Source organism: Gadus macrocephalus, chromosome 6 (assembly GCF_031168955.1).
Source record: "Gadus macrocephalus chromosome 6, ASM3116895v1".
In the NCBI taxonomy this organism is placed as follows: domain Eukaryota; kingdom Metazoa; phylum Chordata; class Actinopteri; order Gadiformes; family Gadidae; genus Gadus; species Gadus macrocephalus.
The window spans coordinates 8,836,975-8,853,146 of NC_082387.1; the positions used below are offsets into that span (position 1 = coordinate 8,836,975).

The 16,172-nt window shown below is 42.5% G+C and overlaps 1 protein-coding gene across 5 annotated transcripts in view; it reads left to right on the forward strand.

Moving 5' to 3' along the window:
- Positions 1-260: 260 nt before the first annotated feature.
- smarca2 (SWI/SNF related, matrix associated, actin dependent regulator of chromatin, subfamily a, member 2) overlaps positions 261-16,172 on the forward strand; it is a 63,107-nt gene continuing 47,195 nt past the window's right edge. For 2 of the 5 annotated variants that reach the window (XM_060053872.1, XM_060053876.1), the window contains exons 1-10: positions 261-409; positions 1,076-1,138; positions 1,442-1,672; positions 3,081-3,210; positions 3,639-4,085; positions 4,813-4,914; positions 7,947-8,196; positions 11,319-11,445; positions 13,013-13,186; positions 14,425-14,598. In XM_060053872.1, coding sequence (XP_059909855.1) covers positions 1,442-1,672; positions 3,081-3,210; positions 3,639-4,085; positions 4,813-4,914; positions 7,947-8,196; positions 11,319-11,445; positions 13,013-13,186; positions 14,425-14,598 — 1,635 coding nt within the window. In that variant the 5' untranslated portion in view covers positions 261-409; positions 1,076-1,138. Of the gene's footprint in view, positions 410-1,075; positions 1,139-1,438; positions 1,673-3,080; positions 3,211-3,638; positions 4,086-4,812; positions 4,915-7,946; positions 8,197-11,318; positions 11,446-13,012; positions 13,187-14,424; positions 14,599-16,172 lie in introns of all 5 variants that reach the window. The other 3 variants (XM_060053873.1, XM_060053874.1, XM_060053875.1) reach the window with 3 other exon arrangements.

The following is a 16,172-nucleotide window of genomic DNA, read 5'->3' on the forward strand; positions in this document are numbered from 1 at the left end:
ATGCACAAAAACATTTTTGGGGTTTTGTTTCGCATGAAGCTTCCGAACAGAGAAGGAAGCAAGCACGGATATCACGGCTATTCTGTCAACCAAAATAAAAAAGGGGGTTTAATAAACCCATACTTTATTATAACCATGCATGCACAACTTGTGAAGTTCAACATCAAGGCAATTGCAACCCCCCCCCCCCCCCCCCAAAAAAAAGAAAAGCGAAATGATGGATGCGCCGTTCAGCCAATCGGTACACAGCAGGGAGGAATTTCCTGTACTATTGACAAATCAGTTATGCCCACAAAACATGACTTATTATGTGACAGCACAACATTGAGAGGGGAGGAAACTTGACACTGTAGTGTCACGTTGTGAAGACATATCCTGCTAACCCGTGCCGTTGTAGTTCTGGCCAAAGGTAATCGCGTCTACCGTCGTATTACGCAGCATGCTAAAGGCTGAACTCGATCTGCTCTGTAAACTTCGGACGCACTTATGAGTACTGCTAACAATAGCGAGCAGCTAGCGGATATTAAGCTTAGTGAACACTAATCAACAAGGGGCCTGCGGTGTGTTCACGCATTATGTTGTAGTACATTTAGAGTTGCCGTATTGAGTGTTTAGGTCCACGCAGTTCCTTTTTGAATATCGACGCTGTCTGGTGGAGCTTCCTCACTTTGGTGGTTGATTTGTAAATGGTGGCTTCCAGGTCTGGGAGACCGCGCTGAAATCCAAATATTGTTGTGCAAAAACTGTACCCTGCTCACAACGTTACCTCCCATTCTCATGTCAACAAGGACTACGAGTTTATACATGTACAACGTGTGCCCTGGGTGCAACGTTAGTTACCAACTAGACATTAACTTGTTTTATCTAACATTATAGGATCGATTTCTTCTCCTCCTAACAGCAATTGGTGTGTGTGTGTGTGTGTGTGTGTGTGTGTGTGTGTGTGTGTGTGCGCGCCTGCGCTATACATCTAAACTGACCGAAAGTAGCATCAGCTTCTTGTGTCTGTTATAACATGTATGCATGCATTCGAATACTGAAATCTTTTCAATACCTAATACATTGTCTTCCACAGGCCTTACATACCAAGAAGAGTCATCGTCAGTAAGGGAATAAGCCAAGACATGAATATTTGAAGGTGCGCCTCCGTCACTTTCGGAACAATAAACTCTAGTTCTAATGGAGGTCCAACCAGTGTTCCTTCCTCGCTTGCTTGTTTGTATGGTGTATTTTGTAGAATCCTAATGTAGGCAAGTCTGTTTCATTTATATAGCCCATGTTCACAGTAAACCCCTGAACGGGCTACACCTTTTATAATTCCTCCCTTAAAGCCCTCTAAGGGCCAAGGAATATCTCCCCTTTAGAGAATGTTAAATATTGATGGAAATCTGTGATGACGAATCTATTCAGTGATCCATTATCCCTTCCAATATTCCAGCAGATGTCAAACCCTGGAGACCAATCAAGTAGCATGTCTCGTTCCGGCCCGTCCCCAGCGGCAGGCTTATCTCCGGGCCCCAACCTAGGAGGACCCAGCCCGGGCTCAGACCCCTCACCAGGCTCTGTCCACAGTATGATGGGTCCTAGCTCTGGGCCAGGCACCCCCAGTGCACCTCACGGCCTGCAGGGCCAGGGGGAGTACTCCCAGGATGGCATGCATCCTATGCACAAGGTAATGGCAACAACATCTCCTGGGCAATGTGTTGATCCTACTAACCTTGGTGTTGTCAACATATCGGGACAGTAGCTGAAAGCAGTTTGGCTGTCATGCATCACACACATACATTTTATTATTTAGTTATTTATCACTCATGATTCAAAATTTGAACTGGATGTATTCATTGTAAAATAGTTTTGTCAAAGACATTATTAAGCTATGAACTTTTATGTAACTGCCATATCCTGTTCTTGGACGTAGCCGTAGTTCCTTTTGTGTTGCACTCAATTGCACTCAAATTTTGTGTTGCACTCAATTTCATTTCCTGTTCCACTGGATTGCCAAATTTCAAGATGTGCCTATGGACATTGGCTTAAAAGAGCTATTTGTAACAGAAGAACCAATACATGTCACTAGGTGTCTATAAGAGGAGATTGCATATTATGTTGAGGAAAAAGGCCTTTGCCAGTCAACCTGGTCTGTCAGAGGTTCAAGAAAGTGGTATTTAACTCAATATCACATCAGACTTCTAAACACTTATAGGTCTTTCAGTAGCCAATTAAGGGAATGGATGATTAATACATACAGAGGTTGGCACTAAACACTCTTTTTGCCGCTGCTTGCTTTGCTATGCCCTTCTCGTTCTATAGGTCTTGATTCCTATGTCTGTCTATATTTATATTTGTTTTCAATGTTCTATATTGTATATTTTTCGTTACTGCTTTTATTGTCATTAAAAACTGTGGGACCTTTTCCCATCTTTAACCGCATGTCCTGTTCTGCATTTGCTTTGATGTGTTTTGGGGAGACTTTGTTACATCTTTGCCTGGGACTAATGATGAAAAATCTTTTGGCTAATTCGTACATTTTATACCATGTGTTTTTGTTCTTTTGCGAAGTCCCCTTCTCTCAAACATACCAAACAAAATCAACAAATATGTAACAAATGTACTATTCTAAATCATAAAATGTCCAAGATATCATCATTATGGATTGATATCCATAAATATATAAGTAAATGGCAGGACCCTCCAATTCCATACCATGTCCTCCACACTCCTTGACACTTATGCCAGTAAATGCATTATTTTAACACTGTGTTTGCTGACGACTTGTTTCAACATTTTCAAAATGTTCCCATCTTGTCCTTCAGTTTGCAGACTCAAAAAGTTAGGATCTTTAAAAGTTTGGATGTGTGTGTGAAGTGTGAAGTGGTGGGATCCTTTTCTCCTCTTGGTTGCAATATCTAAAATAGATTCAAGACTGCTCAGTATTTCAACATTACAAGCAACCCTGTGGAGACCCCTGCAATCTTTCAGTCTCTGTGAACTTGGGATTCTGGTCATGAGCATTCGGTGCCTCTGGGTGTCATCGCAATGTCATAAACCGAACTAAAAATATTTGATGTTCTTCCTTCTTTCAGTCCATGGAGGGGATGCACGAAAAGGCCATGGCTGACGCAATGCACTTCGGCCACATGAAAGGGGTTAGCATGAGGTCTCTCCACAGTGGCATGGGGCCTTCCCAGAGTCCCATGGACCCGCAAAGCCAAGGTCATTATGAGAGCACCGTACACAACATCAATGGTCCTTGGGGCAACTGTAATTCGTGTAAAGTTTGCAAGATTATGAAAAAAATTAGGATTGAGATTATTATTGCAGAAATTATTCATTGCGGTTTAACCCATTATCGATTAAATGAATATCTTGGCGCATATAATATATATATATATATAGATAAAAAAAATCATAAAATAATTTCTGTGCTGTAACTATTTTAAAAAGTTGTAAACATTATAATTCCTCTCTTTTTTTTTCTTATAAATCAAGTACAATCTTTCATGATTGGCTAATTACAGTGTCAAAGGTCGCGATGTCGACTTCTATTCATGTATTTATGTGTCCCTAAATTCGTGCCATGAACGATGAATGTGTTGAACGTGACTGGTCGATCTGTAGTGACGCCTTCCTGTTCACTGTAGGATACATGTCGCCCCACCCATCACCCATCGGGGTCCATGACCACGCCTCCAGCCCCATGTCTGGGGGTGGGGGAGGAGGCAGTGGCGGCAGCAGCGGGGGTCCTACACCCCCCCAGATGCCTCCGACCCAGTCCAGCCCCATGATTCCCGGGGATCCACAAGGAGCCGCGGCGACCGGGGCCCAGCAGAGTCGGGGGCCCTCCACCTTCAGCCCGGTGCAGCTGCAGCAGCTCAGAGCCCAGATCTTGGCCTATAAGATCCTGGGCCGCGGCCAACCTCTCCCTGAGAACCTCCAGTTGGCTGTTCAGGGGAAGAGGAGCCTACCCACAATGCAGCAGCAGCAACAGCACCACCAACAACAACAGCAGCAACAACAACAACAGCAGCAACAACAACAGCAGCAGCCGCAGCATGTGACCACTGCTAATCCTTACAACAGGTCTCCAGGTAACAATACTCTCAACGTGCTTCTTATGGAGTTAAGAGTGTTAGTGAACCCAGAATATTTAATTATACAATAAAATGCAATATAATAACCTTTATTTTCATTCGAGAGACACTGAGGTCTCCCTCATTCACAGTGGCGACTATATGAAGGTCTTAGTGTGCGGATGCGAGCTAAACAGTTTTTTTTTTATCGTACCTGTCTGAGTGAGTATAAGCAATTATAACGAGCGATTTTATACATGAAATGCGTCACGAACCGCCACAAGTGTCCGAGAAGCTTAACCCTCTCTATGATGTCAAGATGTATCGCTTTCTAAACCGAGCTCCACACATCCACAGCATGATTCAGACAGCGTGGAGGGATCATAGTCCATCCTTCTCCGCGTGTCGGCCTCTCTTGAGCATGACTTCAAAGTGCCATCACGTAGTTACTTTCGGAGTACTGAGCTCAGTTTAGCATACACAAATTGAAGACCGGCAAAAACCTCGTAATTCACACTATTCGTTTCTGAATTACACTATCTGTGATAGCATAGCTTACTGTGTTGAATAGACATACTAAGACAAACAAACATGTTGTGTGCACTGTTCACTGGCACACAAAAGGTTTGACTCTAACATGCATGCGGTTTTACACCCAAGAGTAACAGACAGGCAGATGCAATATATTCACGTTACATCGGATTGTTCTTAATTCTTACAATCTGGCATATAAATGTTTCCAAAGGCATGCCACTGGTTCCAATAAGCGGTCCACAGTCAAGCCCCTGCCCCACTCCAGTCATGCAGGCTCACAGTCAGAGCTCAGGACCCAAGTCTTGGTGTGAAGGTCAGTATGTGGTATTCTTCCTTTTCACTATACATATACAGTCTTTGGGCCTCAATTAGCGTGGTGATTGCCTTTTAAGACGTGCAAGTGAAACCTCCCTGTCTTCATTGATCTGTAGATCTGCGGCACCCTTTGTAAGGAGTAGTTTGCAAGAAGATTTATCAATGCAATTAGCCAACTACCGATTTTACCACGACTAAAAGCCCTTTGTTGTTTGGTATTAATCAGAGGTTTTCGGCAAAGTAATATCAAAATTGTTCTACTGAGCTTGTTAATGGGTGTGTTGTCGAATACTATTAATTAATTACAGAGCTCTTCTGGCTGTCTCTGTCGCCCCATGCGGCAAGTGGTTCATGACTATTTAAAGGACTCCTCAGTTGCTCATTCCAGACAACATGAGCGAATACGAATAGTCGTTTTGTGGGCCCGCGTTATGCCGCGGTTTACCTGTACTTTTTAGATTAGTTATTTTACAATTATATTTGTATAATATACACAGTTCATATTTTTTTCATATATATACTTTGCATTTCATCACAGCTTTCTTGTTTGCGAAAACTTACTTGGGTTTAAAGTATTTCTGCTTCAAAAGACTACATTATAGTGCCGTGGTCAATCAACCTCTTTTATCAAAGTTAAGGGTTCAAATAAAGTTTGAACTTATTTTCCGAGTTATGTATTGGATATTTAAATTCTTAAGGAGTTGCCGTGAAACCTGACCTGCATATATTTAACTGAAGTCCTTTCAAGGCATCTAACACTATGCTAGATGAATGTGAAAACGCTATTCTCATGTCAAAACATTCCTATCCATATTGGCATATTTACCAACTTTAACATTTTCTTTCATTTTTTCCGAACTGAATGAAGCGGTTTAGTAGACCCTTTTATTCAAAGCAACCTTTAGTTAATTGATATACGTGGTCACGGCCTCACACAAATGCTGCGTTTTCAGACTTATCCACTGACGCACTAATACAGCCTCAACGGATTTCCGTGCTTTGAAAACGATGGCCCAGCGGGATCGCAAGGTCAAAACGCATTTAGCACATTAATCCCACCACAGTGTGAACATGGCCTGACACTAATGGCCCACAAACCCACACCAGACGGGCTATATTGCACGCAGGTCCATCCCTTGTCCTCATGGCTCCTTTAACCCATTGCCTCACCTCGGGGCCATGTGGGAGTTACCGGCCTAAATGGGAAACTGCTGTGAAAGGCCGATCCATTTTCCTCTCTACTTGCCCAGCGACAAAATCCTTTTATACAAGGTCGGGCCCGGCATGGGTGGGTGGATGGACCCCTTTAAAGGCCTCTAAAGCAAAATCAGGGGGACTAGAGTCTGGACAAATCTTATAATTGTTTGTCACTTTTTTTGTTGTCATGCAATTGTTACTGCTAATAGATTTTTAAAGGCTTACCATGTCCAGAAGTCATTAATAAAATTGCATTTATTTATAAAATGTATATGAGAAAAAACATCGGAATAAAATTTGATCTTTAGTAGCCTTTAGGGGCAACTCACACTAGGGCCGCGGCCTCGTGCCCGAGCTCATTTGCATACTAAAGTCTAGAACGTTTGACCAAAGTACAGATGCTAATGAGATGACACGTGCACACGCGCGGATACGCAACGTGAGCTGGATGACGTAGTCCTTGCGCGACCCTTCATTTCACAATCATTTTAAACAATGGCGGCAAGCGGTTCAGGAGTGGGTTTACGTTGGTGCGATAGTGAAGTCGAGTGTTTACTTGAAATTTGGGCCGACGACAGCATTCACGTTGTTGTTCTCCATTGTTGTTATGGCGGCGAGGGCGCTTGGTGATGACGTATTCATCGTATAACGACGTGATGACGTATGTATGAAGGAGCAATCGTGCCCATGCCACGGCCTTTGGGAGCAGTGTGACTGTGAGGGGGGGAGTCGTGCTGCATCTTCCTGCAGCAAGGAACAGGCAAACGGCCCTAGTGTGAGTGGCCCCTTAGTAGCCTACGGGCACACTCACACTAGGCCGTCTGTACCATGCCCAAGTCCGTTTCACACCTGTAGCGTGCTCAAGTACTATTGCCCCCCCCCCCTGCTGTGCGCCGGCCTGTGCTCACACTAGGCAATCTCAACTGGGCCTGAGTACGGTTGCCTCTTGTACATACGTCATCTGACTTTAGTATGCAAATGAGCTCGGGCACGAGGCCGCGGCCCTAGTGTGAGTTGCCCCTAAAGGCTACTAAAGAGAGGCTGATCAAATTTTATTCCGATTTTTTTTTCTCATATACATTTTATAAATAAATGCAATTTTCTTAATGACTTCTGGACATGGTAAGCCTTTAAAAATCTATTAGCAGTAACAATTGCGTGACAACAAAAAAAGTGACAAACAATTATTATTAGTTACGTAATACGTCACCACCAAGCGTCAGCTGCTTAGTAGAACAACACGGAGAACACAGTTGACACTTTACTGACTTTGTTGCTTATTTGGAGCCGTTCTACTCAGATACAGCCCTCTCTCACTGAGCGTTTTTACACTGCCAAATAGGCCGTTTTATGCACGCCTTTTTTGCGGCATGTTCCGCGCGTTTACACTCCCCGAGGTAAAATGCCTGCTTGAGCTAGAACCCCGATTTAACCTCCCGGACCCTGCACACATTGGTGGTTTATTGGGTTTCATTCTGTTGTAAATGCAACAGCTCTTTTGCTCTTTTTGGTCAGCAGAATAAAGAATATGTCGGCGCTTCTGCACTTGTAAATAGTTAGTCGCGTTTGTAGCCCACACTCAGACGTGTGTCTTCATTCTTAACAAAATAAAAACCTCTCTGAAGTGTGCTCAGGCCACGGAATTGAAGTGGACTTGAGTACGGTTGGCGGGCTCACACTAGCCAAACGATCTAGCCTTGAGCACGGCACGGGTGTGAAACGGACTTGGGCACGGTACCGATGGCCTAGTGTGAGTGCCTCACAGACTCCACTGGCCCCCGGGGGGGGCTATCTACTGAACCTTTACCACGCCCTATCCTTTTGGTTTTCCAGGGCAGAGTGGGGACAACCCAAACAGCCCACAGAAACACCTCCCCTCGGCCACTGGAAGGGGGCTCCCTGTGCAGGGCCAGCCCGCGTCACTCCCCCAGGGGCCCTTGCCCGGGGGCATGGCGGGCGCCCAAGGGCCCGGGCAGCAAGGGTTTCCCATGATCCAGCTGCAGCAGAAGCAGAACCGCGTCACGCCGGTGCAGAAACCCCAGGGCCTGGACCCGGTGGGGATCCTTCAGGAGAGAGAGTTCAGGTAAGGAACCTTCCTTTCGCTTGGCTTGGCAATATTCATTGAACATGCGCCATAGGTGGCTCAGCCACCTATGACTAGGGATGCACCGATCCGCTTTTTTCACCTCCGATACCGATACCGATATCTGAGGTTTAGTATCGGCCGATACCGATACGATACCGATATAGAAAAACAGCGCGAAATTATGGCTACAAACTAAGTTTCATTGAGGGGAAAAGACTGGGATCATGAGACTTGAATTTTTGGAGGTGCTTTATAAGGTTTGTGGTATTAAAGCTAGAAGGTTTAGTACCACCCCTCGGGACATTTACTTTGCATATGTTGCATGTAGCCGTGGAGCTTGCTGGCTTAGGTAAAGTGAAATAGCTCCAGATAGCAGATCCTTTTGCTCGCTCCATTTTGCAATCACTGTAGGCTCCGCACGGCGTGTTGCTTGTTTATGACGTCACTCACAGCGCACAGCATAGAAACTGAATAGATCAGCCAATAGATAGATAGATACACTTTTATTAATCCCGTGAGAACATTTTCGTGGGAAATTCAATTATCAAAGCAGCAAGGTAGTAGGAATAGGATTCAAGTATGTACATAAACGTAAAAAAATAAAAATAAATTTTTTTAAATATGGATCGGCCCATTTGTCACCGATACCCGATCTAGAAATGTCTTCAATATCGGTACCGATACCGATACAAATATCGGATCGGTGCATCCCTACCTATGACTGGCCCCTCAATGGGAAATACAAACCAGCGGGCCAGCCACCGTGGCAGTCATTCTCACAGCAGATTTCGCTCACTGATGGCTGATGGTCGGCCTGACCATTTTGAACAAAGGACACTCAAATTCCTTCAATCTTATCAACGGCCCCTTGTTAAAGTTCAAATATTTAGTAAGGTTCACATATTCATCAAATTTTCCAGGTTGGTTTTTAACTTGTTTTCTAGCACCACTATCATCCACAATACATTCAGTACATAAAGGCAGATTTGCGAGGGTTTCAGTTCGCAATAATATATACAACCACCTGATGCCGACTTTTCAATTCCATTCAAAAAGCTTTATGGCACGACTATTGTTTGAATAGTATTAGTGATGCATTATTTATCTTTATTTTTTGTACTTGATGAAAGTATGTTTTCTTTCCCTATGAGAGTTTTGCACTTTGTTATTGCATAATAAATAAAAGATATTTATAAAAAAATAAATAATAATAATATATATATTTTTTATACATTGGTAGTCAAGGCGGGGCCCTACTGTTGTTAAGGCGGCGCCTTAACCATACAGTGCTGGGGGAAACACTGCACTCATACACAACGATGGTGCTAAGAAAGTATCATGAAGTGGCCGTGGATCGTAACACGCACCCCTCCTTCCTAGTGTACAAATTCCAGCTGCAACAGCAGGTTCACTGGCTCTTTAACGGTTATCAATATTCTAGAATAGTTCTGCCTACTAAATTAAAATACATATTCCAAAATGCTTATTTTGTTTTTTCCGGGCACAAAATGTCGATACGGGTTTAATGAAGGCCATGTAACCTTGATAGCTATCGACATCCTTTGACCCCCTATTTTGATGGTGTCTCTGAATAAGATAGTCCTATATTAATCCCCCTTGGGAGGAATTCACAGGTGACCAGCAGTACAGTGGGAAAAGAGAAGTGCGAAAACAGTATATACAATAAATGTACTAATTTAAAATAAAATTAGAGTACAAAACCATTTGAATAAAATAAACACACTATATACATGTAACTGTCCATTTGTAGGTGACCTGTGTTACCTACATCAAATTTTCCAGGTCAGTTTTTAACTTGTTTTCTAGCACCACTATCATCTACAATACATTCAGTACATAAAGGCAGATTGCACTAAACTCTGGATAATAAATGTACTAATTTACATAAAATTATAGTACAAAACCATTTGAATAAGATAAAATAAACACTATATACATGTAACTGTCCGTTTGTAGGTGACCTGTGTCACCTACATCAAATTTTCCAGGTTAGTTTTTACCTTGTTTTCTAGCACCACTATTCTAGCACCACTAATTTTCCAGGTTAGTTTGTAGGTGACCTGTGTGTTAATTAAATAAATAAATAAATAAATAAATAAGTATGATGTAAAATATAAATATAAGTATAAATATAAATGTGCCAAATGTGCAGGGTTCCTGAGGTAAAGGATTTTCTTTTTTTTTAAATAAATACCAAATAACAAGGTTAACAACAGTCAGTCCTGAGGTGTGGGGTTTAGTCCGTAATCAGGTCGGGGAAAAAAGGAGCTGTTGGGGCTTTGGAGACGGTGGGAGCGGGCGGTTCATGTTCTCTGTATTCTGGAACCTGTAAAAATCGGCCACCTCCCTTAACCTTGCATACCCAATCGATCCCTCTATTCACGCCTCAGACAGACCATCGAGCGTGAAAGTTGAGGCACTTCATCTCTCTTAGAAATTGAAGGCCATCTGAGGAACCTTGGGTGTCCAGGTTGTGATTAGAATTAATTATATCAATAGAAACAGCCATGCATGTAGGCCTATTGAAATGGTTTCCCATTCCATCTGTTCACATTTGTTTCAGGCCCCAACTAATTGTTTGTGAAGCTCCTCATTTATCCTGGCCTCTGGTGCCATGCTAACATTTAGAATAAGTTGTATAAGTGTAGTTTAGTAATTGTGCAACAGTGTAGATTAATTCAGCATAATGGCCTTGTTCAGACGCAGAATTGCTAATCTAAAATGCCAAACGTTAAAATGTTAATCTAATCATTTTCCAGAGGCATAATTATTCATCAGTTTAGTATTTAGAAGTAATAAATGGGTTATTTTTCAGTGATTACTACTTAATGGCAGACTTCGCACCGAATTGCACTGAATTGTATATTGATGAATGAGGCAGTGGACCAGCAAACTAAGTCTTCCGTCAAACACATAGACCTTTTCAAAGCTGCAAATGCACACACACACACACACACACACACACACACACACACACACACACACACACACACACACACACACACACACACACACACACACACACACAGTGGGTCTTGTGCCTTGCCACGGTCAGCATTGTTGCACAATGGGCTTTTCCTTTGTCGTATTCTGGGCAGGCTCCAGGCGCGGATCGCCCACCGCATCCAGGAGCTGGAGAGTCTTCCAGGGTCCCTGCCCCCTGACCTCCGTACCAAGGCCACCGTGGAGCTCAAGGCTCTCCGCCTCCTCAACTTCCAGCGGCAGGTACTCAACCAGTGCCTCGCGTTACCCGGACTCACCCCTCCAGAAGAAGGCGTGCCTGTACACTTTAGGGCCTCGGCAGTGGCAAACATGTTCATAATGTAGATCTGGATTTTATCATGAAATTCATCAGCCAGTAAAATAATATAAAAAATATATGTGTTTTTGTCCAGTTAAATGTGGTCAATTAGTTACCACGCTGTGTGTTGAAGGCCGGATTATCGAATATTTGTCTATATATGTCTTCCTCCGCTTTTCTCCGCCACACAAATCCACAACAACATAACATGTGGGTGTGAAACAGAGACTTTTTTCTTCCTTGTTTCTATGGGGTTGTCTCAGGGTTGTCTAAGGTTTTTAGTCAATCACAAACATTTATCAAAGCTTATTCATAGGCAGCAAATGGCCAAAAAACTATGAAAAACAATAAAATGTAATATCTAACCTGCGGGGGTAGAGAGAAATTTATCAAAAAAGTATTTTTCCTCAAACTAGCTGATAATTGGCTTTGCACATCGTAAACAATCCTATTTTTTTCCCAGTGCATTGCTTGAATTGCTTGTTCATTTATTGACAGCAATTTCATTCACTTTGTGTTATTTATACAGTGGAAATGAAAATGACTTCTTTCCTTTGGGATGTTAACCTCATAACAACCACACACCTGATTCAATTTCCTCATCTATTTGTTCAATCTATGAATGCTTTGGGGAGGTCTACCCGTCAATTTCCTTGCTAAAGTCAGGGTTTAAATCGGTTTGATGCACTTGGTAACTCATATGATAAATTGTATTTGCTATGGGCTTAGTGTTTTCATAATTGTCGGGATAAAGAGAAAAAGCCCTGTTTAATAACAAACTTAAAAATCGTGGATCTGCAAATTGAATATTTAATCGCATTGCTGTTTGTCTTAAAATATTTTCAATCTTAACCCAGGGAAAATAAGAAATATGTTCTATGCTTTATGAACTGTCAAGAGCCAATGCGTAACATAGTCACTTCCTCTTATTGAATGAGAACGCTGTTTGGTATGCGGCTGTCGGGATGAGCCTTCACTCCCGTGGCCCCCGAGCAGAGACGCGTCTTTTCATTCCCCCAGAAGGGAATTATTGGGTTACATTAATGTAACGGGGCATTTGGGTTTAATTCCCTGAGATGGGCACGGCTGTTGCCCTCTGGTCAAACTGTTGCCGTGCTCCAACACTGATGTTAGGGTTGGGGGCCTGTTACTCTGATATCAAAGACACTGGGGACTGAGCCCAGCGGCTAGGCTTGAGGACAAGAGATGCACAACGAGTGAACCATGATTCCAACGCCCACTTACTTCGCCTTGAATGACTGAAGCTATTAATATTAATAATGCTTTATTTCTACCCATATGAATCATTTTTGTAATATTCTTTCATTATTTCACCGTCCTGTAGTTAGGGTTATCATATTGCTGTGATGGTAAAACAAAGGTCGACCTTGCTCTCTATATTCATACACAAAAAGTAAACTTCCATCCCTGGAATCCTGGCGCCCATGCGCTAAATGATCTCTCTGTCCCCCCCCCCCCCCCCCCCCCCAGCTGAGGCAGGAGGTGGTGAGCAGCGTGCGCCGGGACACCACGCTGGAGACGGCGCTCAACTCCAAGGCGTACAAGCGCAGCAAGCGGCAGACGCTGAGGGAGGCGCGCATGACGGAGAAGCTGGAGAAGCAGCAGAAGATCGAGCAGGAGAGGAAGCGCCGGCAGAAGCACCAGGTGACGCGGGCCCGCTCCGACAGGGCGTGGCACCACTGTCATGGCCACCCTCGTTTACAACCTTCTTCGTTTTGGCATTTGCTCATTTCAGATATTTAACCTTCAACTGGTGTATTTCAGTGTTTTTTTTGTTTGAAAAACAGAAAAGAGTGCAGAGTTGTTAGAGTAGCAAGCACATGCATGAGTAAGGCAGATAATCCTGAGTTTTTTTAGTTATCAGGCCACAATGGGGGATAATCCGTTGTCCAGTGGTCCTTATTGTCGTTACTGATATACCGGATTTAAACCAAACAATTACCGTGTGGAAAACAGGGGGGTGGGTGGAGGGCTATTAAAGTCGTCAAAGCTTAGAGCCTATCCAAACAAAAGTACATACAACTTTTAGCCTAAAACTATTCTCTGTTTTCTCTGAAAGAGACACGCTGCTAAATAATGGATGTGCTCCAGTCCGAGTCAGAATAGATTAACATAGTATGTCATTCAAGGGAAATTTGGTAAAAAGAGAAGAGGGGGAAGAGAAGGGAGCGAAGGTTTGGAGTTGAAATAACAAGACAAAGCTTCTGTGAACATTCAATGGTGCCTGGGGAGTAATTGGCGAACATGAGCGAGACTTTTCTTCCAATTACCTTTTAGTTTCATAAACGTATTGAAAGCATCTGCCGCCTTTTCTCAAAAATACCTATTTTTTTTTACCTTATAGAACGCATTTCAAATGCATTCAAAACAACTTCCAATTACCCGTCTCTGTCAGAGGGTGTTGTTTCGAGGTTGTTTTTGTTGTTTGCACCGTTATCATCCATTTCTTCATAGTGTCGTTTGCAGAAGACTCATTACTTTAGATTTAGTCTTCGGTGAAAAATAATCGGTTGGTCTTGCGTCACCGCGTCTTTGACAGGAACCAGTTTTAACAGTTTTAGGTGTTAGCAGCTATCCTTCCGACCACATGCGATGCGTGTGAATTTGCAGCTTGTAAACACCTATTTGTGGAATCACTCGAATGCTAATAATAACCTAAACAAATATCCATTAAAACTAAAATCTGTTATATTTGAAAGGTTCGTCACTGGGGAAAATTGGCTGTAGTTTGATTGATAATAAATAATTTCCCACAAACTTTTAATCATTCAATCATCAGAAAAGTGTCGTTCCTGCTGTAAAAAGCCTTTTTTTCTTTCTCATAAAAGCTGTTTGTTTTGATTTTGAAAATTAACAATGACGATTTTCTTTTGTCTCTCCAGGAGTACTTGAACAGCATCCTGCAGCATGCTAAGGACTTCAAGGAGTTCCACCGCTCTGTCTCAGGCAAGGTCCTGAAGCTGACCAAAGCCATCGCCACCTGGCACACGAACACAGAGAGGGAGCAGAATAAGGAGAAGGAGCGGATTGAGAAGGAGAGAATGAGGAGACTCATGGTACGACCCGTTTGTGTTGTGTTGAATGTTTGCTCCCATCTTCAGCGTGTGAGGAATCAGCACCAACAATATATGTTGATTGTTGATCTATTGATTTCAGTTACCATAATAGTGAAGAGTGATGATTTTGAATAAGTAATAAATAAGTATGAATACGTGTACTAAAATACATAAAATCCAGTAATCAGAAAAAAAAAGAATATGCTGATGCATTTGGAAAGTGGCACCGACTGAAAAAGAAAATTATATTTAACATAAACTTGTGGCTCAGAGACTGAAAAAAAAGTTTTTTTTTCAGAGGCAATATCGATTTCATTTTGGACGAATATGCGACCAAATCTTTAAAAAGTATTAACCCTGTTTGATAGAATTTTATGTGGACTTTTTTACTAATTTATCGAAGTTCTTTGCTCCCGGTGAAAGCATTGATCTGAAGACGCTGATTCTGAAAGATCAACTAGGCTCTCCTCTCACGCAGTGTGTGCATGTGTGTGTCTGATCCTTTTCAACACCAGAGCCTGCCTACTAACTCTGCGTAGACAGCTGTGCGCATAACATCAGGAAAAAATCATCTGAAGTCTCAATTTCATGACAACAGGGGGGAAAAAACATCACAAAAGTTCACAAGCTTCAACTTTTCTAAGCATATCCACACCAGGCCCGGAGAGGGTTGTGAATTTATGCTTTATCACGGTTCTCTTACTGCGAATGAGCTGTCTCAATTCCGCGATTCCCTGGAGCAAGAATAATATGAATATGACAAAAACAACAACAAAGAAAATGAGAATAAATCTGATAGTAATTTTGACCAAGCAGTAGCCAAAGCAAGCGACAGACTTCCCAAATACTTTATCAGAAAAGTGTAGCTGTCTTTTTTTGTTCTTGTCATATTGTTATTCTTCATCAACCACCAAAAAAAGGGCTGCAGCTATCGAATACTTTAGTAATCGATTATTCTACCGATTATTCCATCGATTAATCGAGTAATCGGATAAAACATACATTGCTTAATTGAAAAGTAATTATAAATAAACATGAGAAAATAACACATGTCAATTAATAATGAACAACCAATTTGTTTCCTTTTTTTGAAAAATCAACATTTTTTATTTAAAAAATAGTAGCAAACCATATTTTCTACCAAAAGTACAATTTTAGTTACTTTCCTATTGTTTATTATTCTGTACTTGTACCACGCCTGGTCGGCGGTCTGCCGAGTAGAATGGGTGTTTTCTGTTGAGATGCTGCAGCATGGAAGTCGTGCTGCTGTGGTACGCCAGCTCGGTCTTGCAGTGGACACACACCACGGTCTTCTCATTAATGTTCAACGTGAAATGATCCCAAACCTTGGACATTCGCTGTCGCTTTCTCCTGCCCGTTTGGCTCTCCTCACTATTTTCGCTCATGTCTTCCATTTTAGCAAGTGCCAATGTTAGCCCCTAAACAAGTCAAAACATGCCGCGTCTGTCCGTTCTGTGGGTGGCGTATGCGCCGGTTGTGTCACACTAAAAATGGTCTGTGCGGAAAACTGTGACCTCAGCTGTAAAATTAAATAAACGATGACTCGAGGCAAG